The sequence below is a fragment of the Parambassis ranga genome, chromosome 16, assembly GCF_900634625.1.
Source record: "Parambassis ranga chromosome 16, fParRan2.1, whole genome shotgun sequence".
Lineage (NCBI taxonomy): Eukaryota > Metazoa > Chordata > Actinopteri > Ambassidae > Parambassis > Parambassis ranga.
The window spans coordinates 12,717,361-12,744,078 of record NC_041036.1 but is presented as its reverse complement, the minus strand read 5'-3'; the positions used below and the strand labels follow the sequence as shown (position 1 = coordinate 12,744,078).

Here is a 26,718-nt window from a genome sequence, read left to right as displayed (position 1 = left end):
AACCTCCAGGTTTAGGTTAAAACAAGCCCTCCATCATATTCTTGGTTACCATGGTGAGGGGTCCTGCAGATTTTATTAATCAAAGTCAAACAATGCTTGTCGCTTTCCTGGTGAGAATGGGACAAACAAAAACAGTTGAAGCCCTGCAGCGGGCTGTTTGTCGCTTCATCCTCCATTAGGCACAGCTAAAGCTTTCAAATGGTGACAACCCAGTTAGGCTGACGGAGACGTACTACAATGCCCAAAGAAACTTCTCAAACCGCTGTTTCTGCACAAACCGCTTCTCACAATATTGTTCCAAAGAATCATTGTGTTGCTAAATTATGGTTAAACACACTGTGGCAGGGCTTTGCAGCTGCCAAGAGGGCAGTGAGCAAACACAGAAGCAAGTAGATTCAGTTATATTGTGTAAGTGTGCAGATTGACAGCAGACATTAGGAGGAGAGCTGTCAGAACGTTTTATTATGTGATGATTTTCTACACCATGAACATGCAACATCCACTGTAACTAACAACAAACTGCAGCCAGTTAGATTCAAGTTTCAAAGATTCAAAGCGTTTATTGTCATAAGCACAGTAAGGAAACTGGTTTCCCTGTACAATGAAATTCTTACTCTGCTGCTCACACTGAGAGCCATAAAAATCATCCTTTGAGCCAGAGTTGAACCAGCGACCTAAGGATACCTGCAATCATCCATCTACAGTACTCCGCTCTACCAGCTGAGCTATCGAACCCTGCAGGTCAGGTGTTCCTCCCCTCCCTGTAACAGAGAGCTGACAGTGATGATCATGACATCTGATGTTCATTTGATGCCAGTCCCTTCAGATCTCCCCTGCCCATTAGATGGCCTGTCTTTGTAGTCCCACACACCCCCGCCCTGCCTCTCCACCGCAGTGAAGTCTGTATGTTGTCACTTTCCTGTCTGGACTCGTGTGCTTGACCTGTTGTCCAGTAGAGCTCACATACACATGCACACATGTGCGCACGCTGTCATGCAGCCGGTGATGATCTAAATCCTCCACGTGTTTTCAGTTAGCCCTGAGGACGGGGATTTAAACTCGAGGAGAGACAAGAAACTTAACCGTAGCTTTTAAGTGTGTCTGTAGTCTGGATTTTTTCAGATTTAGGACTCTTGCTGGAGCACATATACTCCTGATACTCCTGATATAAGTTTTACTGTCTATTACTACAAACTTAAGACATGCTGTGGCTTTTCATGTCACGTTTTATCTTTGTCATGTTTTTACTTCCTTTTTCTTATCATATGTTTTTATGCTCTCTCCTCACTCCTGCCCAGCTGTCTGTTGGTTTGAGGTTTTCAGTCCAGAGGCTGGAAGATGCTGGACCAAAAATCAGCTTTGAGCTACAGATCCACAGGTGACACACCCACCAACATACATACACACCCTCCTCTGTCACACACGCAAACTCTCAAAGAGCTGTTTGTCTGGCCTTCTGACGCATGTAAACAAGCTCTGTCTGTCCCCGTCCTGTCACTGTCTGTGGTTTGATGAAACTAACCGCAGATACAGAAGAAGACAGACCGCCTAGAGGAACTCCAGACAGGAGACGATCTCACACAACATGCCCACTGTTTAGAATTAATGTCGATACATCACAACACTAGACACAGATGGGAGCCCTTTGTTTGGGGAATTCTTCTCAGAAATAGCTGAACATATAATACAGTTAGTCCTGATGTTTTCACTCACACTGTATCAAAGCCTTGTTTAACACGTTGGCACAGTCGGTGTAGTGCAGTGTTTTAACACCCTTTTATTGAAACTCTCCACAGCTCCAACAAAGACAACTCCAACAGCAACGCGGTCAGTTTGAATCTGTCCATCGCTGCCAAAGCTCAGCTGGATTTGCGTGGGTGAGTCCAGCATCCTTTGCGTATCAGACTGAGGGACGGTGACAACAACACTTTGTTGACATGTCTGCCTCCCACAGATACACTTGATCTGGTCTTACTGCTTTTTTAATTGTGCGCTCTGTATACAGCTGGAAACAAAAAACACATTTCTAGAAATAAATTTGAACTAATCATGTGCACATGCCAGGATGTCACATGTTCGGGGAAGGTTGTGTGCCTGCTGATACACACAGACGAGCACACACTTCAAAGCATGGAGGCTTGTATGGCGTTGTTTGGGTTTGGTCAGCTGTACATACAAACACTGTAGGACCTGGGACAAGCATGAGGAGAACATGTTCCACAGTATATATAGTAACACCATCCACATACATACACAGCATTCAAACAGTTTCACTATATATATATATATTGTATCTATAACTTACTGTAGGTAGTTCACAATCTGTTGTGTGTGTTTATGTGCGTTTGTTGTGGGGTGTGTCTCGTTGTTTAACTAGCTCCATGCACGTCCTGCTAGTTTGCAAACATTACGCCTACAGATGGGGACATAAACATTTTTGTCCACTTTAATCTTCAGTTTGATGTAAGCAGCATTTACACACCATTTCTACTGTTTACATGTCTTTCAATAATGTTCGGCTATGTTTTTAAGAAGCCTCAAACTAAATTAGAATACTAATATATATGTTTTCCTCTTTCTTGTAAATGTAATCAATGAAAATATTCTAATATTGTTAAGGCCCAAGGTAACAGACAGATGACTGACTGATAATATTACACAGGAAACACTGTTTAAAGTTAATAAAATAGATTACTGCGTATTATGTGCTGCCAAGTTACCAAGATCAAACCAAAGTTATGTTTATAAAGCAAAACTGTATGCTTGAATGAATTATTACAGTGTGTCAACATTAAGTCCAGAAATTCAAATCTCTTACTGTTATCTGTGTATCATTATGACCGAGCTGTTACTCTGCCCTCCAGGGTGTCTCATCCCTCTCAGGTGGTGCTGCCATTCCCCAACTGGGAACCCAAAGAGAAGCCTGTCAAAGAGGATGATGTTGGACCACAAGTGACACACATCTACGAGGTGACTGTCCTTCATAATGAAACATCTGAGCAGTGAAAGCTTGAGCGATAGTGGTGGTTTGTTATCATTGTAGCGAGACTTCAGATGAAAAGAGCAGAAACATTAAGGTGGAAAGTAATAAATGAGCCTTCAGCTCTGTGAGGTGAAGTAAACAGCAACACACAGTAAAACCAGTAGCTCCATAAAGACTTGAGCTCTGGCTGATCAAAGGCCTCCTGCTCCAGACTAATTACTGCTGTGAAGGCAGGAAAGAGCGAGAAGGAGGGAAAACAGAGAAGAGAATAAGGAGCAAGGTGAGGAGGAAGGATGCAAATGTTGTTCTTAAGAAGGAACGCGATGTAAGAATAAGTAATAATCATCGAGTGGAAAATCAAGGTCAAACAGAGGTACAGACAAAGAGATCGGAGGAGGGAGCCTGGCAGACAGACTGGCGACAGTTTACAATAGGGGTATGTGTGCGTCCGTGCGGCGTACATGTGATTTCTTTTTGTTTTAAATGGACGACAGCTTCATTGAACCGGAGTGCAGCAGTGTCTGGCCTGTCCTGCAGCTGATAATGATTTTCATTTGCGGTACTTTTCCCAGTGGGCAGCTGCTTCTAGTTAGAAAGGACAGAGTTTTTTCTTTCTTTCTTTCTCTCTCACCGAATTCCTGCCCTGCAGCACCAGGATCATGTCCTGTTTAGATGACTTGTTTCAGTGTTAATGACTGTGTGTGTGAGAGAGAGAGAGAATACAGGTCAGAGTGAAAAAAGAGGGTTTATTGAATTGATGGTTCATTTAAGCTCATAATTCATTCATCTTAATTTTGACGTGGGATGCTGAACATGTAGGTTTTACTTGTCTTGTGTTTCAATCCCCAGTGACTGAAGGCTGCATTAGTATTATCTTCATGAAAACACAGGTGGTCTGTGTCATCATCCCACAGTTATGATAACCTGATTATAGCCTCAGCCACATGAGACCTACTAATAAGACAGAGGAGAGTAAAATACTGACAACTTAAGGTTTTTGTTCTGCTCCCTCTCCCCACCTCTCTCCCTCTCCCTCTCTCTCTCACTCTGTCTCCAGCTCCATAACTTTGGTCCCAGTAGTATTCAGGAGGCTGAGCTTCAGCTCGGCTGGCCTTCTCGTTACCTTGACGAGAACCTGCTGTATGCCATGGAGATTCAAACTGACGGACCAATTAGCTGCCGGACAAACACCAGCCTTAACCCCCACGGCCTTCAGGTAACATGAAAATATGTGAATAAATATACATGCTGGCAAATGCATATTGGCTGCAATATGAAAGAAAATTATTTTTCTTCTTGTACTAAACATTAAGCTGTGGTTTTATTTATGACGCTGCTAGTGGTTTGTTCGTCCTCCTCCACCATGTCTCTACCATGTATACTCACTTATTTAAAGCATAATTGTACCCCGTTGTTCTGGCTGCTTTCCATCTTCTTTGCCAGTTGGCTCAAACAGGGAGGATGAAGTTTTATGCTTATTAACAGAAATTAGGACTGGAATAGTTTCCAATATCTATGATATCATCTGCAGAGCAATTTCTAAAGAAAACATGCAGTTATTTGAGAAACGTGAAGCTGTAATCATCTATGAAAACAAAAGACGTGAGCAGCTGACTGTACATGTAATGTTCTCCTGAAAGTGGTTTCACTGATCATATTTCTGTCAAGAAATAGTGTCTGATCACTGAGCTTCAGGAAGTACGTAAACAAAAGAACTGATGTTGCTGTTCTATGGTATTCCTCATCCTCCATTACTACTAAGGACAGTCTTCCTGTGGTCTCCTCCTATTGAGCAGTCAGTGGAGGTACTTCCTGATGGCAGATGGAGCTTCAGTTGTGCCTAGAGGTTCTGTTCCTTCCTTCTTGTATGTTGGTTTATCAGTCCTTATCACTTGTCCCCAGTTGTTGATGCTATTTCTGTTGGTACCAGTTCTTGAGTAAAACCTTACTGCCATCATGTTGTTGCTCCCCGATGGCAAAAGAAAGGAAACCGTGATAATCGGAGTTGATGGATTTCTTGCACTTGATCCACGGTTGAGGTCTTGGTTGAAGGTTGATTCCACCACAGCACCTCATGTAGAGGAATAACACAGCTTTAAATATTCAAATTAAAATATTCAGTCAAGCTGTTCTCACTGGCCTGTCTCTAAAGCCAGAAGATGTTCGTTAAAATCCATCTGGGATCTAAGAGCTGGGGACTTTTAGTGCTTTTTGGTGATCCATCTGTGTTTTGTTGTTGTCAGCTTGATTGTACAAACAGAAACTTAAATCTCTTCAAATCCTTCTTTCCACAAAGTGTTTCCTGTTCAGGATACATCTTGTTTCCACAGCTGGAGAGTTATTTTTTTTATTATTATGGCTGTGATACCATGGCTGCAGCCCATGTGCTCTACAGACCTCAATACCACAACCAATATGTGATAATCAGTATGTTCTGGTTAATGATTGTCCTCAAAAGGCAAAGGAATGAAAGACATGAAAAGACAAACAAGACTTCTAACAGTTTCGTTTTGTCTGATGTATTTGAATAACTTCATTTGATGGTCATTGCTCCTCTGTTCCAGATCTCTGCTCTCCAGGACACACCTGAATTACTGGGTTTCTTGAGGAACACCAGCACTCCAAGTCCTCGCCGACACAAACGATCCATCAGCACTGTGCAGAGTTACAGCCGTAAAACTTTGGTGAGACCCACATACGTTCACTTAGAAACTCATCCAAACAGTCATTAATGATTGGCAGGTGCTGAATGTCTGTTTCCTCCCTTCACACAGAACTGCACTAATATCTCCTGTCTGAACATCATGTGTGTGGTTGGACGGTTGGATCGTGGTCAGAGTGCGGTGGTTAAGATTCGATCGAGGCTCTGGGCACATACTTTCCTGCAGGTTGGTATCTATTTTCCCCATTTGCTTTATTATTGTATAGCAAGCCTAAAACTCCAGGCGTAACATGCTTTTCATCCCACAGCGACGTAACATCCCCTACATTCTCAACTCTACGGTGTCCTTCATGGTCACGTCCATGCCTTATCGCATCCAACCTTCCATCCTGCCTCAGCACAGAACCTCGGTGAGATTGAGAAAGTTAACAGAAGTCTGTGTTCACATCATATTAAAAAAAAAACAAAATAAATAAGCACTCTGTCTCCCTCTCTCTGTAGATGGGGACCTTGGTGTTGTGGGGGACTCCTGATGTGTCGTTTGCTGTCCCTCTCTGGGTCATAATACTGGCTATACTGCTGGGGCTGCTGGTTCTGGCCATGCTGACATTAGCCATGTGGAAGGTACACACACACACACACACACACACACACTACTATCATTCCGTGTGGTAGTTCAATTATCCAATGTGGCACTAATGGGTTAATGTGATTCCTACAGTGTGGTTTCTTTGACCGGGCACGGCCGCCAGCTGATGATGACGTCTCAGACCAGGAGCAGCTGACATGTGATCAAACTGGGGATGCCTAGGAAAACGCCAGGACAGATTCTAGTGTTGGAAGACGGTGGTTTGGGAGGGGCTTGCACCTTCTGAGCGACTTCAGTCAGATCGGAGATCTGCATTAGCTGGAACCTACATTCCTTGGTCTTCTATTAATAAAAGTGACTGAAAGGAAAGACAGGAGACTGCAGCACCACACAGACCGGGACCAAAGAACAGGGTTCAAAGCAGACAAGAGTGGGACCAACACTCAACAGGCTCAATCACACACACACAAAAAAAACACACGTGTCTATTGTTTGTCCATTGTGATGAAGAACCAGAACTGAAGACAAAATGGACTTTGTTGTGAAGCTTTAAATGTTTTCTGTGAGGCACAAAGAGACTGGAGATCTATGCACAAGTGCTTGTGTGAGTGTTTGTGTGTGTGTATGTGTGTGTGTGTGAGTGCTATGTGTCTGTTAGGCATCATTCTTCCAGTTGTTGGATTATTTTTCCACAGGATTTAATTTATCAGTGTTTTCTTTAAAACACACTGTACACAGTTTATACACACACACACAGATAAGATGCAGCCACATGCATACACACAAAGGCACAAAGTTGAAGTGTATATTTATGAATGTATGTGCAATATTTGGGCGTTGTGTGATACTGAAGCTTGTTTACACTGGCATTATTTTATTAGAGCTTGATGTTTCCATTGTGTCTGTATATACTGTAAGCGATTAATTGGTATAATAGATATGAATATTGCTGAACAACAAAGCATTTCTTCTAAGTCACCACATCCAGTTAAAAGGGGTTCAGAGTGAGGAGACCAATAACAAGAGTAACTTATTGCCTTATGGAGTTTTTGCATGTGTCTGTTGTGTCTGGAGTTGATGAGCAGTTGATAAGAATGGCTGCAAAAATAAAGAGTCCATATCAAAAACACTGTAGACAGTATGAGACTGTGTACATCACAATAGTCTGAATGATGTTCAACAGGCAGGAAGATGCTGAATATTAATGTGTTGTGTTTTTTGTATAATGTGTGAGGTTTCATCAGAATAAAGACTTGTTTGATTACTGAGGCACATTCTGTTTACTACAGTGATTACTTGACCATCACAAGTTGACAAGTGAAAATTATTCAGTCACTTTAAGCAGCAAAAATGTCCAAGAATTAAAGTTAACAATGTCAGGTCACACTTTTTTGCCTCTTTCTAATCTGATCGCTCATGCATCTTTGAAGCGTGCAGTTTATTGAGAAACAGGAGATAAATAAAACATGGATATATTCCAGTACACCTCTTTCCTGTGAAATCTCCTTGTTCCTCAGATGCAGGACTCTTGCTCCACCTGGTGGCGCAGAGTGGATATGCCACTGTTAGTTTGTTGCAGGAGGAATGAAAGATGACAACTAAAATGGGAGGCAGTGCAGCGCCCTCTTGTGGCCCTTACTGAACAACACTGCGGCAATCCATGTATTCCTGATAAAACTGTTGATGACGATCTTTTTTTAAAATCAGATGTCTGCTCTGTTATGATAAGAATATCGTATTGATACAGATACACACTATAGTAAATGGTACTATTTTGTTACAGCAGCTTCAGATACATTTATATATGCATATTCTCAACTTAAGAAGAAAGAAAATATACATGTTTGGTTCAAATTAATAGAGCCTGGGTAATGAACCGTGGATGAAACCTTGTACATGTATCAGACTGATAATATCTGTGGTATTTCATAATTGTCGTAATTTATCCAGATAGGACAAGTAAATTACTGTTAGGCATTGCAGCTATAAAATAAGCAAGTGCAAAGTATTATTACGCAAAGTCTTGCTAGAAAAACTACAAATGCAATATGGCATTGGTTATTTAGCAGCAATAACACTCCTCTGTTCACTGTTGTCACAGCTGATATTCAGAAAAGGAAAGTTTGTTGTAATACACATCAAAGCAGGAGAGCGTAGGTGAAGATATTATCAGACATATCTCCAGAGGAAACATTTATCAGACTCACACAGCTGGCAGACCCAGACCGCATATTCACATTTAAATGCTGCCAAAACACACTTCCTCACACTCCATCTCTGTCACTTGCAAACACAAAAAAACACACACGCCTGCCCAAATACAGACAAATCATTACCTGCAGCATCCAAACAGACACGCTGCATTTTTCTTTAGACTCTTTATTTCTTTGAATATATTTGATCAAATGTAAAATCAAACATTTCGAGTAAAGATTTAACAATTTCTGACTAGCAAATCTCAACACCATCAAAATAAAGGAACATTATTGATAATTACTACATACTGTATCTTAGCTGAGATTTATCCAAACAGACCCAAATTACAAAATATCTTCTCCTTATTTTTAAAGTCTTTGACTCCCATATCATTTCCTGGGTTTTGAGCTGGTGCAAAAGAAAATATCTTAGGTGAAGCGACATTTTGTATTTCCGTCATATGACATATTTTTGAAATGAAACATGACTTCAAAGGTCTGTACAACATGGGGATCAGTGTTTATCCTCTCCAACAAGGTCATACCAACATTAGAATGGAAGACTTTGGCTATTTACAAATCACTGAGATGTTGTACAGGGGGGGTGTACAAATTCTCTTTGACATGCTGTACATTACCTTTGTGTATTAGTTACACTAACACCACCCCTCCCCACATCACACACACATACATACACACACACACACACACACACACACATGTCAAAGTGCAATTCCATAGATCACCACAATGTGGCACATATATGCCATGTTCAACATTGTACAGAAAGGCTGTGAAAAATTACATATTTTGAGGAACTTATGAGTATATTTGTGGAAACAATGGGTGTTACTAATACGTTACAATGGGGGGGGGGGGGGGTACGTCAACACAAAAAAAAAGTTAAAAAAAATAAGAATTGTATAAACACTTACAAAGATTTGTAATTGCTCAATATATATGTTGCTTTAGTGACATTTGTAGTTTGGCTTTTTAAAAACTAATTTTAGAAAAGTTGCTTTTTTCATGGTATTTGCTGACAAAAAATAAAAGTAGAATAACACCAGCTATTTGATCTATATTTTCCATATTTCACAGATTTGTGTGCTGTGATGTCATTTCAGGTCTATAACTAAGAAATCATTTTTAGAAAAGCACAAACACAGGCCCGGCTAACAGAGAGAAGATGGCTACAACGACAAAGTGACCAAACAGTAGAATATTTTGTAACAGCTGACAGGTTATAAGACCACAGAGTTTTTAGTTTGTTTTTTTTTTGGAGGAGAACAGTCACTGGGCAGTGTTTAGCCTGAGCAGTCAAACACAAACAGAACAGTCTGGTTACCTTTTTTTGTCTTTTTTGTTTTGTTTTGTTAAACAATAAACACCTTTCAGGAGTTTAATGGCTATAAGTTGCAGTCCATTTTCACACATACTGTACGATACAACGATACAGTGTCAAAGTCAAATCAATTCTGAGGAGGTCAAATGATGTTCCCAAAGAGCTGTAGCACATTCATGAACATTTTGCAGGACCACTTGTTGTTGTTGGTGAGTAAATGGAATGATTGAAGAAGGAGGCGCTGTGGCACATACAGTACATACGCTACATAAGGGTTAAAATACACACTGTACACTTTGTAGGATACACTTTTACTGTACATGATCAACACTAGCTGGCTATTGACTCTGCATCTCTCACATTCTCTCTCTGAATAGTAGCTCTATAAATCATCAAAAAAATAAAGTTTGCCCGATGTGTGTTTACATTCCCTGCCCCGGCGGTGGGCTGTGTAATGCTATCTCTTTGTGAGGAACCTGTAGGAGGATGTGATGTGATGAGCAACAGTCTCATAATGTCTAACAGCTGTTTGAGGAAGAGGGACGCCACCGCCACCGCCACCGCCACCACACTCCAATGCTTCACCCAAAGTGCTGCTGTTTAGAACGCACACATACAAATGACTGGTGGACATGCACATAACGTCTCAGGCCACACACACACACAGACACACACTGTTCCTGAGTATGAACTATAGGATATTTCTTTACTCTAAGAAAGAAAGGACATGTAATCTATTATCAGAGTGCTCTGATATAACAGGTATGGACTTCAGAAAGGCATACCATCACTGAGGTTTTAATGGTAAAACCCTAAAAACCATGTGCTGCTGCTGTGAACTAGGTACATACTGTATATCTAAGGCCATAGTCCCTAAAAAGAAAGCAAGGTCACTACAATGAGAAGAGTCACTCAAGGTGACAAACACACAGAAAGCAAGTAGCTGAGTGCAGCTTCCCCTGGCTCTGCAGAGCTTATAGCATCCTTCAGCCAATGACCAGCAACACATTGTCACCACTCTCATCTGATTTGATTTCATTTACAGCAGGCAGCTGTTGTTGAAGGAAAAAAAGCTCTGAAAAACACTCTCCCAGCACCAAACAGCACACAAGAAACTAGCTGGTGAACGTGATGGAGAAATGCCACTCAGGAGCTGGCGCAAATACAAACATACATCGAAGCATGGGAAACTTCACTACTGCAAAACAATGCTGATGTTTAAAACTGAGGGAGCTGAGGAGGCTCCAATGGCCCGAGCACGCAAACACCCAACAGTGTTGAAGATGAGGAGCAGAGGGGAATCAGAGGGTATGCACATACATCACATTTCCAGCAGGACGCACCTCAGACTGAGTGGCAAAAAGCTGGCTGCCTTTAGCAGGGGGCAGAGCAGAGGAATCTCTCCTTGGACAACAAGCCTCAAAACCTCCCAGACCAGTGGTCCATGGACACTGACATGTGGACGGAAATCAACATTTCCCAACAAATACGTACTCATATCATGCAACAAATACAATTACATGTAATGAGTATTCATTTATCTTTGTACAGCAAACATGTTTTATCATTACATAACAACATACGTCTGTATTATTATCAGCGCCTATATAATGATCAGACAACATTTAAACTTAAGTAGAAGCAAAAACTCTTTATGTAGCTTGTTTAAACAAAGGACTGATTACCGTGACTGTTTTAAATAAAAGATTACAAAACTTAAATGAAAGATGCTAGATATTTACCAGACGAGTGGTCAAATCAGCATTTTATCGTCACGTCGTATGTCGTGCTGACGTTTCAGCAGTAATCCCTTGGCTTGTTGTCTCGTTAGCTTTCAACCATCTGTAAAACGATACTTCTAACTACTACTCAATCCACAGCAGCTGTTTTCAGGTGTGTTTTTGATTATTTTTTGTGGGCCGCGGTTTTCAATACAAGGCTGCAACTCAATTAGCTGTTTGCCACTCAGTGCATGTACCCGAAGTGACTTCCGCATCACGTGACATCACGTGCATGCCCTCTATTGAAGAATCAGAGTATGCTCCCAACTGTCATTTGTGGGCCAGATGCTGACATTTAGTACAGGCGAAGCATAAATCCAATCGGTTGTGATTTAACAGTTTAACAGTCTGTGTTGTTTTTTTTATTGCAATGTGAAAGCCAAATCCATACTTAGAGTGTCTTAAAACAAAAGTAGCTTAAATGTCTGAAATTCTGTCCATTGCAACCAAAGCCAAAGAGAGAAGTCAATGGTTGAACGGAAGTTCAAGGTCTGTGCAGCTGTTGCTGCCTAAACATCACAATAGACTGGTGCCAAATCCCCTGCATATCCATCCGCGGTGCAGCAAACAGCACATGCACGACTACATGAGTTTGAGTGGTTTACATTCAGGCCTATATATTCTTTTTATTGGTTAACAACTGACAGCTAACAACATCACACACACACACACACACCTTCATTCTGTGCTCTGTTTGACAGAAACAACAATGCAGAAACAAACACAGCGACAAAGTGGGACAATGCCGTCTGCTGTAGCACGCACAGTTATAATGGTATGAAAATGAATCATAAAGTAAAAATAGAAAACTTATAGAAAGCAGAACATAGCAGAGATCACTGATGATGTCAAAACACCAAAGGTCTCAATCTGTGTTTCCACTGACGTCTACGAACCAAAGAAACTGTGAACAACAAGCAGGATGTAGACATCGGGGTCTGTGCTTCTTCACACATAAGACAAATGATTTTAACGGGTCTGCATCCAACAAAGGAGCCCCAGCTAATGATATGTAACACGCAGGTCAAATGTCTCTCTCTCAGGTGTCGGGCTGCCATTTATACTCAACATTCACGCTGCATTCATTTTTGCTTTCAGCATTGATTGCACTGATCTTGTGTGATACCACTTATGAAGGTGCTCTACTGTACTTCATAGATATCAGACTCTGTGAAAGAAAAGAAGACATGTAAATACTGCGTAAACTCAGTCTATATTACAGAAGTCTGGAAAGAGAAAAAAGAGAGAGGAAAGGGAAACACAAAGCAAACCACAGGTATTTCAAATTCCTTGAAGTTCACTCAACAGTCTACTCTTTTCTTCAAGAATCGTTCATTCCCAGTACTTGAGCGGCCCTCAATGCTGATTTTGACCTCCTGAGGGATAAAAGAGGGTTTGGGCAGAGTCACAGGAGGCTCATCCTCTGCTTTCTCAGTCTGGTCTCGCTCCGGGGCTGACCAGCGTCTCTTACGGACTGTGGGTCTCTCTGGATCACATTGTGGTTTAGAGAGGGCAGACGTGTCCGTTTTCAATGATTCCTGTCTTATTTCTCCCATGCCTGAAGCTGCCAGCATTGGTCCAGCTCTGTAGCTCCCGTCTGCCAGTCCTGGAACTGATCCCAATTCTGCTGGTAGTTCTGGTTCTGGTCCAGTGACCTGCTGCCTCTCCAGTCTGTCTGCACTAGAGGCTTTCATGAGAAGACCACTGTTTGGGCCTGCAGCAGCGTTTGGACTCATACTGTTTCTTACACTGGGATCTACGTGGTGGCAGGAGTCAGGCAGGTGACTGGTCTTCAGCTTGGACCCCAAACCCTGGCCGTCCACTAATGAACTATTCCTCAAGCCGCGGAGCGTCAGTGACACACACACGTCACCCACACACAACTTAGCGCAGGACAGCTCAAACAGCTGCGTGGTCCGGTCTGGGCAGCATGACGACCAGCCCTGGCCAAACACAAAGAAAGGGTACTCCACCAGCACTTCTACACACACCTGGAGGGGATGCCATGCAAAACACACACAGTTAACATCCTGCAAAACACAAACTGCTTTTCTTAATAAACAAATAAAGAATTAAATAAAGAATCAAAGATAATAAGAGCCAGAGTCTGCAGAATTTGTATGACAAATGCAGCAAACAGAATATAGACAACACTACTACAGTATTCTGTTATATTTAAACAATAAATAATGATATTATTATTGATACACCTATGATAATATTCTGTAGGTGATGGTCATGCACATTAACAGCATATTTTGTCATAATAATCTGGCAGCCAACCAGGCAGAGATATAGTTCAGTTAACAGTGCTTCATTCAAACACACATAGTTGAGTTGTTTTGTTTTTGTTTTGATAGCTTTTTTAAAAATACTGTTAGAAAATCAATTTGCATGTAGTGGAAATCTTAGCCTAAGAAAACACAGGTGATAAGTGGCCATGGTGTGTGTGTGCCTGTCACATTGTTGTTGCTTACTGGGGCACTTGAATACTCAGCCATCAGCATTATTAGCAGAACTGTGTGTGTGTGTGTGTGTGTGTGTGTGTGTGTGTGTATAAAAGTAATTTCACTCTGCATTACAGATGAAATTTGAACCTTTCTCTGCAGCTCAAAGCAGAGTGCCATTCACTTCTGCTCAGTGGACTGTTTGATTTCATTTTTTGTGATTGTCATTCATCACTAGGGGGGGCTCAAGACTTAAGAGGCCAAGTCCAACAGATAAAGACATGATGATTTCAATTTAGAGAGATGAATTTATAAATATCTTACCTGTGCTTTGAGCTCTCCCACAGAAAACTGTATAACCACAGCATTAGGACTTTGTCCGCTGTCAATACGTTCCACGGTGCTGGAGTCAATCTTCAGCTCACTGCTGATCTCAGCACTCTGGATAAAGTCCTCTGTCTTTAAGTCCTCCACCCGTTTCAGCTCCCCATCAGCCAGCTGGATAATGGAGCCTCGCATAAAAAAAGGAGGAAGTGCCACGGGGGAAGAGGAACAGGAAATGGAAGGGGAGGCTTGGATGGCAGCAGGGGCAGGAGTGGCAACCGGAGTGGGCATTGGCGAGGGAGCTGCCACCACTGCAGGAACTGGGGTTGAGGGCAGTGCTGGTAATGCTGGAGCCTGTGCAGCGGCAGCAGGGGGTGGTTGATTTCCATCTGGCCCTAGTGCCTCACATTTGGAGAGGGCTGTAGCCAGATAGGCATGCGGCATGGCAGTGGATATTTGAGGTGTAGTGGTGGCAGTCAGAGCGCTGACAGTGCGGCTAACCTCTATTTCTGTGCCGTTACTGGTACCACTGACCGGGATGAGGAGCGACTGGCCACTTGGGATGACTAGGTGCTGTGGTAGTGCTGCATGGTAGCTAACAGCATGCTGGTTTGCACTTGTGATGTAGCCAATGATGGGAGGCTGTGTGGTGGAGTAAAGGCTGGCTGGCAGCTCCTCGGGGGGCAGAGTGGTCTGAATGACTGTATGAGGAGCAACAGACTTCACCACCTCTGAGGATGAAAGGGAGGTGAAAGAGGAGGATCTGGACACTGGCTTCCCCAAACAAATGCCTCCTTTCTCAGTTTGGACTAAGGAGATCTTATTTGAACTGAGTTCATGTTCAGCTCCGTGGTTTGGCTGGGCCACAAGTACCAAGGAGGTCTGGAGTCCTGCAGGGTTTTGGCTATAGTCTGCAGGTAGGAGGATATGCCTGGCCTCATAGCTCTGGACCTGCTGATGGTTTGCTGGCTGACTGGAGGCTTTTGCCTGTTTGACCATTTCCAATTCCCCATTCAACACACCCTTAGCATGCCCTTCTGGTTTCTTTCCAGTTGAGCCATCTGCGTACTGAACCACTAGCTGTGAAGGGGCAAGTGTAAGTGTCTGGGGGAGGACGGCTGTGTGAGGGTGAAGTTGGAGATGGGCCGTGGGTGAGGTGACAGCGTTTCCGCTGACAGTCAGAGGTGTTCTGCCGTCCAGATGGATGTACTGGCTGGTGACTTGAGGAGAGCTTGGTAGCGATACAGGGGTCAGTTCTGTAGGGGAGAGACCTATCTGAAACTGTTGCTCCCCTTTGGTGTTGGGGGAGATCAGGGCTGTGGTGTAACCATCCAGCTGCGGGCGCTGTCCTGCTATTGCAGAGCTGTTAGGTGCCGGACTAGCATTGGTTGAGATGATGTGAGAGGAGATGTACCCAGCATAAGGACCAGAGCTGATGAACTGAACATTGGGTCCAAGCTGAGCAAACTGGATGGTACCAGCTTGTTGGGGAATGGCTGTGGGGTAAACTGCAGGCAGAGAGGCCAGAGGTACTGCTGACAACGGTGTGGCTGAGGAAGGTATAGAGGTGGAGGGAGAAGAGGAAGAAGAGGAGGAGACGGGACATCTCGGACTCTCTGCTTCCCTTGACTTGCAGCGTTCACTAGCTACACTGGCCAGCCAGGCTAGGTTTTCTGTGTGGGGACTATCAGCAGCCACTACAGCTGGAGGAGTTGCTGTGGCTACTACCACAGGCCTCTGCTCCAGAGCCAGGATCTCACGCTTCTTGGGAGGCAGGCATCCATTACTCCGCTCTTGGTTGGCTTTCATTGTGCCACTGTGGTATAAATATTCCCCAGTACTACTTCTGTGTTCCTCTGAGTCTTCGTTCTCACCTCCACTCAGAGGATATGAGCAGGGGCCAGCCTCTTTGTGTCGTTTGGGCTCTGTTTGTGTTCACTGCCAGGCAGCTCTAGATCTCACACCAGAGAAGATGGAGTCACTCCAGCTCTCCAAATGAGCGCCATAGACTTCATGAGGAATCATCTCTGATGGATCCACTGTCCCCCGCAGCAACAGGAATCTGAAGGCACAGAGAAACTGAAGTCAGATACTCAGGTCCTGTTTTTCCTTCCAAGCATTTGAGCTATATAATTAACTTTACTTGACATAATTTAAAATTCAATTCAGTCTCATTAGTCTAATTGCACTTCAGAGGTAGCTCAGTAAGTACAGCTTCTGTTTATGAACCATATTCTCAGAATGGTCTTTCAGGGCTGCTTTAATATATCAAAGCTTCTTTTTTACCACTAGGTGGTACCTGTTTGTCTCACATGCTTGAACACAACATGTAGTTTATTCTGTGTACACGTAACCTCTAAAGATTTCCCTTAAGGATCTACATGGATTAACCATGCCCATCCTTTCCATGAGTAATGCAGCATGACACATAGGAAAGTACAATGTTGTGTGTTGTCATTTTTGGATAATGTTGCTCCTATGTTATTACACACCATACAGGAGTTTTCTGAACTCCAGCATTTATGTCTGGGTGTGTGTTGCTGTGTATAAAGGCAGAGCAGACTGGAAGGATAATAGTGCATAGAAACAGCCTCAGAGGAGCTTGTGTTCTTTCCTTAACAGTCCCAAGACCATGTATTGTGTCAGTGGGGCCACTGCAAATATAACATCCACCTCCAGAGAGGAACTCTGGGTCAATGGGCACTATGGAAATATGAAGTGGAAAAAAAACATGGCTTGAAATTTGATTAAGAAAAAAATCTGGGAGAACCATAAAAGGGCTTTTCTTGTTTTAAAATAATAACCTCAAGTTTAATAGGACAGGCAAACAGTGCTGTCTTACTTGTAGTGAATACTGACTATCAACTTTGACTCCTGTATAATGCACACACAGTGTGTGCATTCACACATACATCTCTGATGAATGTGGAAGCACAAACTATATTCAGTGTATTCATTCATTCTAACATTAACATGCAGCCATTTGCTTCCCATGAGCTCATTTTTCTCCGTTTCTTTTTCAAAGCCACTTTTTTTCCTGCGAGCTTATCTGTGGGTCAATGCACAGGACTCTGAGTTGTTCATTAGCCAGAGGCGCCACCGAAATGGACTACATGATCTCCCCCTACATTCCATTCAGAGGAGCAACACTATTTGACAAAGTGTGTTTTTTATATATATATATTTACACCAGAGGTTCACTACAGCAGGCAACCACAGACGTGTTACATAAAAGCAGAAGGGGGGGGGGTAGAGGTAAAGATAATATGAATTAATAAACACACAGAAGACAATGTTGGTCGCTTTCTGTATAGACACATCTACCTACAACGCTGGCATTGACAAGGTCATCCAAAAGCAGCAAACACCTCTGTGCAATTTATCTAAGCAGCCCGGTAGATACACTAGATGTAACAAAGGAGGAGAGCAGCAGAGATGGAGAGAAACAGAAAAAGAGGAGTGATGGGGAGGAGAGGGGGAAAGGCAATGTAAGATGATAGACACAAGTATGGAGAAGGAGGAGAGAGAGCAAGGGCGAGAGAGTGAGAGAAGGAAGGGGATTAGGAATAGGGATGAAGGAGGGAGAATAGCGGAGAAGACAGGGTGCTGCTTCTCCTGACCCACATTGAGCAGAGCCTGCAGCATCAGAGCGCCATTGCCCCCGCCTCACTGAGAGATCCCCGATCAGCAACACAACCGCCGCTACAGTCTGAGCTCCGCTGTGCAGCATCGCTCAGTGGCAACAACCCCACCTCAGCAACACCGTGTCAACAGTGTAATGACATCACATCTGAAGCGCAAGGACCTCCTATTATTACAGCAGCAGTGGAAGACAAAGCCAGCATGCTCTGATTTGTCAAATACAGCATTAGTTTCACATAAAACAGGAAGGTTTCTCTCCTTTTCTGGACATTCGCGGCACACAAACACACACACACAGTCACACACACGCAGCTCAGCAGCCAAAAGCCTCTCTAGATTTTCCAGTGTCAGCCTATTATTAGAACACTGACACCAACAAACATAAGGCCTATGTGATACTATGGAGAACAAAGGGGAGCTTTCAAGACATGACTGTCACACCAAGCCACACAGCATGGGAGCCCTGAGTCACTGCCCTGGCTCTGGGACTGACACCTCCAAGACATGTACGGAGCTCTGTATTCGGCTCATCAGCTCAGACAGAGTTATGGAGCCAGCCTTACATGTGATCTTTTCTCATACTCCCACACAAAACAGAGCTACACAAAGCACAGAAATAGGTTTGTGCAGTCTGCCTCAGCCGGCTCTCTAATGCTGTCTCCAGGTGAGAGGCCCCCCAGCAGAGTTACATCTCTTCTGTTATGCAGCAGTTGCCAGCTCCTCAAGTCCGCTCCCCCTCCCCACTTTCTCCCCTACTGAGTTTATTCTCATGCACCCAGACCCACTATTTACTCCATGCATTGATCCACAACATCTCTCTGCAGTAGGGTTATGCAGAGATGCAACCAAACAATTTAACCTCTATTGAAAAAAGATTGAGCAGCTATTGCAATGACCCTGTGGAGATAAACCTGTTGTCAAGACTGCTATACGTCCTGCTAGACCAGTCATAGATACTCAGGAAATGTCCTGTACTGCAAATTTCTATATATAGCAAACAAAAACATCATTATCAATCTGAGCTCTGGCATGAAACAGAGAGGGGGGGGGGGGTACTGTGGCAGACAATATGTACGTGCGGTCATGTGTGATTCGCTGCATATAAACAGGACCTCATTTCAACCACCACACCAACCCAGCTGCTTAAAGCAGATCAATACGGTGTAGGGTTAGTTTTAATATCCAAAAGAGCCATTTTACTGTCCCTTCTCTGTACAACAGGGGTGTCTGTGCCTTTAAGAGGCGGTCCGGGCGTGTGGCAGACTAAAGCAGACAGTAAGAACAGGCAGTGGGGTTCAGGCTGTTTGTCTTCACAATGACTCCAGAGTCCTGCATCACTGCCTGACACACACGCATCACAACATACACAAGCTGAAGATGCGAATCCAGGCACTCAGCAGCCAAGTACAAACAAATGGGGTCAGTCCTACAGCTGGACAGATCAGGGGAACAGATGCTGTGACTGTAGCCTTGGTAGGCTTTAGGATGACAGTGAGAGCGCATGAGTGTAGTAGCAGGGCAGAAAATACTACTATGTCACAAATCAACATGAAAAGACCCCCCCAACCCCCCATCCCCTTCTCTGGTTAAAGAACTAAGAATAGCTCACCACAGCCACTGCTTGCAGAGCATGTCCAAGGATTCTTCCTGCCTGTCACTGTGTGTGTGTGTCTGTGTGTTGGAGACGTGTTTCCTAGGACTCCTCTTCCTGATTCTCTTCCTTTGTGTCGCCCTCCTCTCCTGGCTGGAGCCCGTGCTGTAGCTGCTCCAGCTCTGCCTTCCTCTATGTGGATTCCAGATTTAGTGGCTCTAAGCTGCCCCTGCAACGGGCTGATGGTAAAGGAAGTTCCCCAGTGCTGGAGCTCACACCAAGACCTGCGTGCAAGGCTGCTCCAACGTGTGTTATGCAAGGCCACCAGACCGCCAGCTCCCTCTCTGCCTGGTTGCTTCTCTCACTCTCACTCTCTCTCTCTCTCTCTCTCGCTCTCTCTCTGGCTCTGTTGTGTGTGTTTCTGCCTCTCTCTCTTTCCCTCTCACCCTCCCTCCCTCCTCTTTTCTTTCTCTCTCTCAGTACTCCACTGACACAGCTCCTCCCCCAGCCAGCCTCATCAGCCGCATCAGGTATTCATTCAAAAAAACACACTCTACTTGGCTCAGCGCCCAGACTACGCTCACACAGAGAGAGAAGGAGGGGGAGGGAGGGAGCAACAGACGGAGGGTGAGAGAGGAGAGAGAGAGTAAGAGAGCTGGAGAATCAGAAAGGCTTTGCTCAGACAGACATACTGCATGAATGTGAACAACTTTGCATACACACACAGAGACACATATGCATGCACACAAACTGACAGCGGGATTAAATTGCTCTATGTGTTAGCACCTTAAAGCTGTATTAATGCACTGCTTCGCTCTTGTTCAGTTTCATATGCATTTGCTCTCTGTATAGACAAATCTCCTCCTAATCTGCCCTCTGTGAGCTGCTCTACAATTACATTCTCGATCTCTGTTCTCTGGCTGCACAGTGACTCAGTGTAACCCGCCATAGGTCTCCCCAGAGATATTCCCCTAAGAGCATGCAGGCAGGCAGCGCTGATAAAAGCACCCCCCCACCCACCCAGTGACTTGGCACTGGGGCCCTCCTTACCCACCAGAGGCCTCCTCCTCCTCCTCCTTATCCTGTGCAGCTCACGGCCAATAGAGGTGGCTGCAGACAGGCACCTTCTCAGCTATGTATCTGCTCCTGGCAGGTGAGACATGCAGGGCGTCCCCTTTTCCTAGACTGCAGACATGTAGAGTACAACAAATCACGTAATGCTGCTACAACAAGCCCACTATCACAAAGGACTCCTGGGAGGCATGAATCTTGACTTTCTCGTGGGTGTATCCTGGAAAAAAAAAGATGTAATGAAGATATCCAGATGTACTGCTGTACAGAAGTGACTTCTCCATGCATAAAAGTCGTACTTTTGAAGGTATGACTTTGTTTGCTGCAAGCTGCATGAGGCTAAAAGACAATGTGCATTCTCAAATGCATTCTCTCACAGACACACATGCATCACACACTAAACTGTGTTTCCCCAGCTGTTGAACCTGAGAAGAAAAACATGCGCTGTATGTCTTTCAGTCTCATCTTCCTACTGTGACGCTCCCAAGCCAGTGGAAAAGCTCTGGAAAGTACACTATCCCCACTGCAAGGGAAAATGGAAAAGCATGATATAGCCCCATTGTAAAAGCGCCTACAAGAGATTGCAGTTTCCTTGGCCTGAGATGGTTCGCTATACACCGAAGGTCGAAATTATTGTTTGCCAAGTGAGCTGAAATAAGCTTTCCTCTGAGAATTCACAAATCCAGTTTGAGGTGCACGGAGCAGAAAATGTTCAGTGCACAGAGCAGATGAAGAGTGAGGCTGCGTGAGGAAACAGTACTGTCACCTCAGTCCTGCTGTTTGCAGCCTGATCAAAGACTTCCCCCTGCATCTATGTACAGGAAGAGTCTTCAACACAGAATCTTTGTCGGCATCCTTACAGATACTTCAGAAACATACTGCTGGATGCTGTTTATCATTGTCCAACCTGATGGAGAGGTGCTAGCATATGCTACAAGTGTTACCCTATATTCCTCAATGTGTGCACACACATGAGAGGGAGTGCTCCAAAACATCCAAACAATACTGGAGACTGCCGGTCCTCGAAGTAAAAGTAGTAGTAGTACAACAATGGTTATAGGTCAAGCAGCAGCAGCACTCCACTGTCTAACCAAATAAACATTGAGTTATGCTGACATTCCTCCATTTTGAAACACACAGATGTCCGCACACACACTGCTTTACCCACACACTCAACGCTCAGCAGCTTAAAAAAAAAGAGAAAAAAACAAACACCATGAAAACCTCAAGTGGCTCCGGTTGCTGCAGGTTAAAACACTGCATGACCCTCACTGCTAAACTAAACACAAGTTCCACACACAGTTTCTAAGAGGAACTCGAGAGTTTTCTGAAGACTCACACAAATCTGCAGAGATGAATCATATTACCTTGAAATTGCTGGGTGTCAAGCAAACAATTATCCAAGCATCATTACACCCCATCCTCACCATACACTTACTGCAGCTAAGTGAGCGCCTCTAATGCAGGAGACATGTCCAGACATGTAACACTACTGGTCCACATACACACGGCACAGGAAAGCATGAGGGAAACAGAAGAGCGTTTCCCATTCCATGTGGTCCTCGAAGGACATCACAGTTATATAAGTGCAGAGTTTGGGTAAGTCCCAGGCTCATTACGCCCTCCTCCTTGTAACACACTCATTGTCACGCCTGTAAAAGTAAGTGAGCCAACAAGTGAACACGTGCATCTGTGGTGGATTTTCACCTTTTCTCAGCATACCTGAAACTCTGGGAGGCTTTACATCATCATGTGACATCACAGGAATGCTTCTTATTCTTCCCTCTGCATAAAGATGGAGTGTTTATCTGTTTACTTCATGGCTGCAATCATAAAATGAAGCAACAGACATCAATAGGCCCCAGCAGTACAGTCTGATACTTTATTCTGCCACATTTGGAAAGTAAACATCACACTATCTAATCCACTTCTGTTATTTTATGGATTTAGCTACTTCACACAGATTTATGTTGTTAATACAAAACAGCTAATAAACTGTGATGTATTGGTGCAGACTGCGCTACTCAGCACTTGGGGTCCAGTACTAAAAATGAACACATTAATGCTTCCTGTAGACTGAAAAGGGTCATTCTGCACTTGAATTTTGGTTCATTCTTTTAACTTAGAAAGATGAAATATTCTCTCCATACATTCATCCATTTGTTACAACCAGCCATTTACAGGGGCGAGACATCAGTCTGGTCTGGTATTACCATGACAGGACCACTAACATATTATTAGTAGCACTACCTTTAATAATAACTTTCAAAACTGTAGCTGAAACATATTTTAAATGTCAGACTCTTCCTGAAGTGACAGTTTCCACCTGTCCCCTTACTACTACAGTGCCCCTGTGAATAATAACAACAAAGCTTAAAGAAAGAGAAAGTTCATTGTGAGAGAGGGGAATTCTATGCATTAGTAAAAACCAAAGTGGAGAGTGGGTGGTGGGTTTAGAGCGGGAGGTAAATAACCCTGGCTCGGCCCTGTCTGAAAAGCAGACCTGTCTCTGCCGTGGTGCGCTCCAGTTTGGAAAGGAACAACATGCATACTCCACACTATGTGGGGAGAATGTGAAAGCGCTTGCTGCCATGGCAACAAGGCAGCTCCACGGTCTCCAGTCCCCATTAAGAAAGATGGGTGGCAACGTAGCTGTAGCTCAATGGTGGTGTAGCATGACAGACTCAAAGAGCCTATTGAAAGCCAGTGAATTCAGCAGTTAATGAAAAGAGTAAAGGGACGGCAAATCCACTGGGCAGGTGATCCTGGTTTCACCTCTCTTTTTTGGGATGGAGAGCATGCTGTTATGAATATTAGAGAGGTCTATGAATATTAAGTCTACCAACTTCATATTGAACACTGTGCCCCTGTGACAGATTATCACTGAAATGCAGCTTTCATTACAACAGAGCTGTTGTTTAAATTGCTGAGAGTTCAAAGTCACCTTGAACTGAAACCTCAGGTATCTAAAGATGAAATGAATGGAGATTCAATCCCCAAAAGAAAGAAAGACATCGTCATAGTTTAATTTCAAGGTTTCATAAGGTTCTCAGAACATGCTTATGTACCTCAGCCATGATGTTCCCTCTTTGTTTCAGCTCTAATGATGATTATGTTTCTCTTTCTACACCAAAAACACAGAGTTGGGTGATGTTTTGTAATTCAGGGTCTGAATTAAAAACTTTTCATCTGTCAGGTTCTGTGTTTCTGCAAAATACCCACAGATAATTCTGGTTGTAATAAAAGCAACATAAATATAACTGAATTGAATGTTTTCTATTTAAAAGTGCAACATGATTCATAATTGAGGCAGTGAATGTTTGGTGTGGAGGAGTATCATTTAATCAACCTGTTACATCAGAATGATTATTGTTGGTTTTTTTTCACAGAAATCTTAAAAACAAAAATACCTCCATCAGCCAAAAAATATCTGATCTGCTGTCCCTTCTGAATAATGCATTTTATATTTGCTGTATGTTGCTAAGCACAACAGATTCCTCTGGCATGACAGCAAACAGATCCCTCTTCTCAGATGACTGCTTGAGGTTTTACTGAAGGACGCTATTAAACTGAACTCTTTAACTCTGTTTCATGTAGATACTGTGCATGTGTCGAGAGCCAAATTCAGCAGAACAAAACAGATTTCATCCTGAGTCCGAGTGCCAAGACTCTTTTCATTCAGCTGAAAATAGCAAGCCACTGCTTACGCACATCTCCAGAACATAGTTTAGGCAACTAAAGGATTGGGTGGGAGTGATTTGTGGAGGAGGAGGAATACAGCCACTGAAGGAACTCAGAAGGGTTTGTTCAGGCTCATGAACAAAATAAATCACGGTGAAAAATATGAGGAAGAAAACTTACTATTGCTCACAAGTGATCTGTTTTGTGATTTATAAGGCAAGACAGAAGGACAAGTGAATGAGAACTTCTTTAATAATATCATCTGTTGACATTTAATAATATGCACAAGGGCAGAGCAGCATGGATGCATTTCCTGTGCTACATTTATATATTTATCTGAGGAAGTGGACCATCACTGGAATGACCTCAGTGACCTCTGTGAAAGCCCTCCCACTCCTCCCACACACTGTAGTGTTGGTTCAAAACCAACAACAGAGGGCAGCCTACTGGCTTCTGTGACACTAAAGCTGCAGGTTAGAGCTTAACAGATGCTTTTTTTACCTTTATTTCCAAAATATGTACACAAAAAGTTTCTGTGTCATATAAAGTCAGCGTAATCTGATTATTCATACACATATTGTTACTTGTTTTTTTGTTTTGTATAACATTCATTATCAAGTTATGCAGACATTCTCCTCAGCCCCAGCCAATGACATCACTGTTCAGTGCATGTTTTATACACACAGATAAAGTATGTATCAAATATGTTTGGACTTCATGGAGACAACTATAATAAATTATAGTCTGGTATGATTATGTGAAATATATCATGAAGAGAAAAAAAAACACTATCCATGAAAAGATTAATGATAAGCAATACATTGTAAATGCAGCACTCCATGTGTTCTCTTTTCATGAGTCATGCATAAGCTCAGCATTAGGTTTATGATTTGTACCCTTATTATATAGTATTAGAATAAAATTCATTTAAATATATGATTTAAGGTCGGCCACATCAAAATCACATGAATTCTTTCAACAGCAGCAGACAGTCTCACTCCTAAGCTAATATAATTATAATCATATTTAGCTGTAATATGAATCAAATGTATTCAGCACCTCTTTCAACAGGACACAAGTCACCAATAATTTATAAATGAATGCATTTTAATCAAATGACAAGTAGAGGAAGATGTGTTCTCCCATTATCAAGTTTATGATCTTGTGTTCCCTTACAATGAGGAAAGGCAGAATTTCTCAGCAGTAACTAATGCAGCATCCGCCGTTGTCTTGACAACTCAAGCTACTCACTGCCTGAAGCAGAAATCTACTGTATTCAGAAACACCCAGAAACCTGCTGTTATGTCATAGAAAATGGTATGAATGCTGTACTGCTACACTTCAGCACACTCACAGTCTCTCTTTGTGCTTTTATATCACTCATCCTGAATTTGCACTCGACTCATACTCACAGCTATATTTATAACAAGGAAAATGAACTCAGGCACAGGCAATGTGCTATTCTGGAAAATTAGGTTTTTTTCATATCACACTGGTCCTTACTGATCCCAGAGTCCATTCATAATTTATTGCTGTTGTAAAAGATAATAAATACAAATGGCACCAACATTCTTCTTGACTTTTTTGGGGTCAGCCAATGGTGACATGGTACATGCAGGCCCCCGCTACACATTCCACCTTTCTGCAGCTTCCACTTCAATTCATATCACTGTCACATGTGGCCAAAAAGCTGATGTCATTCAAATTACAACCAATAAGTCTTCATTAATTCTGTCCATGTATGTAATCTGGCACTGTGAACCCCAAAGGTCCTCTGAGACATTTAAAATGTGCGCAAGAGAGTGTGCATGTAGCAGGCGTTCATCTCCCTCCCCTGTCAACAGGTCTCCTCTTCATCAACAGCCCTTTCCACTCAGGCAGAACTCAACCAGCCTGTAATTACTGACTCCACTTCAGAGGAATACCAGCAGGCACAGACACACTGGGTGGAGAAGCAGAAGCAACAACAACAGGAGCAGCATTTCAACCCACAGCACCCTTTTCCTTGACTTCAAAAAAAAAAAACCTGCACCCAACCTGCCATTCTGGGAGACCTAGTGAGCAAATAATGATTTTCAGGACATGAACTTTATCAGTCACAGTGAATATTTCAGTCTGAGCTGCAGACTGTTTACCTTATTCCTCTTGCCTGTGCATGGCTCTGTTCAGACACATGGTTGTCAGAGAAAGCTGTGAGCCCTCCATGCTTCATGTAGATGACTCCCTTGTTAAAAGAGCCAGAAAAGGTGCCGGAACTAGGGCTGGACTCGATACCGTATGGCATGCCATGTGGCTACTTGATTGTTCAAGCATGGTGTTAAACAACACAGAAAATAGGAGGAGATGTGTGAATTATACAGACATCGCACACAGTTACAGCTCACCTCCTCTCCTTAATTAAAGGTCTTCT

The 26,718-nt window shown here is 43.2% G+C and overlaps 2 protein-coding genes across 3 annotated transcripts in view; one reads left to right on the top strand and one right to left on the bottom strand.

Annotated features, from left to right (window-relative positions):
• itga8 (integrin, alpha 8) overlaps nucleotides 1–7,499 on the top strand; it is a 31,489-nt gene extending 23,990 nt beyond the window's left edge. The window contains exons 22-30 of the mRNA XM_028425819.1: nucleotides 1,299–1,378; nucleotides 1,797–1,877; nucleotides 2,865–2,970; nucleotides 4,041–4,199; nucleotides 5,548–5,667; nucleotides 5,758–5,871; nucleotides 5,954–6,055; nucleotides 6,147–6,269; nucleotides 6,367–7,499. Coding sequence (XP_028281620.1) covers nucleotides 1,299–1,378; nucleotides 1,797–1,877; nucleotides 2,865–2,970; nucleotides 4,041–4,199; nucleotides 5,548–5,667; nucleotides 5,758–5,871; nucleotides 5,954–6,055; nucleotides 6,147–6,269; nucleotides 6,367–6,456 — 975 coding nt within the window. The 3' untranslated portion in view covers nucleotides 6,457–7,499. The remainder of the gene's footprint in view (nucleotides 1–1,298; nucleotides 1,379–1,796; nucleotides 1,878–2,864; nucleotides 2,971–4,040; nucleotides 4,200–5,547; nucleotides 5,668–5,757; nucleotides 5,872–5,953; nucleotides 6,056–6,146; nucleotides 6,270–6,366) is intronic.
• A 3,864-nt stretch (nucleotides 7,500–11,363) lies between these two features.
• Nucleotides 11,364–20,693, bottom strand: LOC114449004 (ataxin-1-like). Of its 2 annotated transcripts, none has more exons than XM_028426313.1 (3): nucleotides 20,607–20,693; nucleotides 14,324–16,385; nucleotides 11,364–13,543 (listed from the first exon to the last, which is right to left on the bottom strand). In XM_028426313.1, exons 2-3 carry the CDS (start codon nucleotides 16,130–16,132, stop codon nucleotides 12,854–12,856), a joined length of 2,499 nt encoding a protein of 832 aa, XP_028282114.1. In that variant the 5' UTR covers nucleotides 16,133–16,385; nucleotides 20,607–20,693; the 3' UTR covers nucleotides 11,364–12,853. The 2 variants fall into 2 exon arrangements, with proteins under 2 accessions (XP_028282114.1, XP_028282113.1); XM_028426312.1 differs by lacking the exon at nucleotides 20,607–20,693 and adding an exon at nucleotides 19,575–19,913.
• Between the last annotated feature and the right edge of the window lie 6,025 nt (nucleotides 20,694–26,718).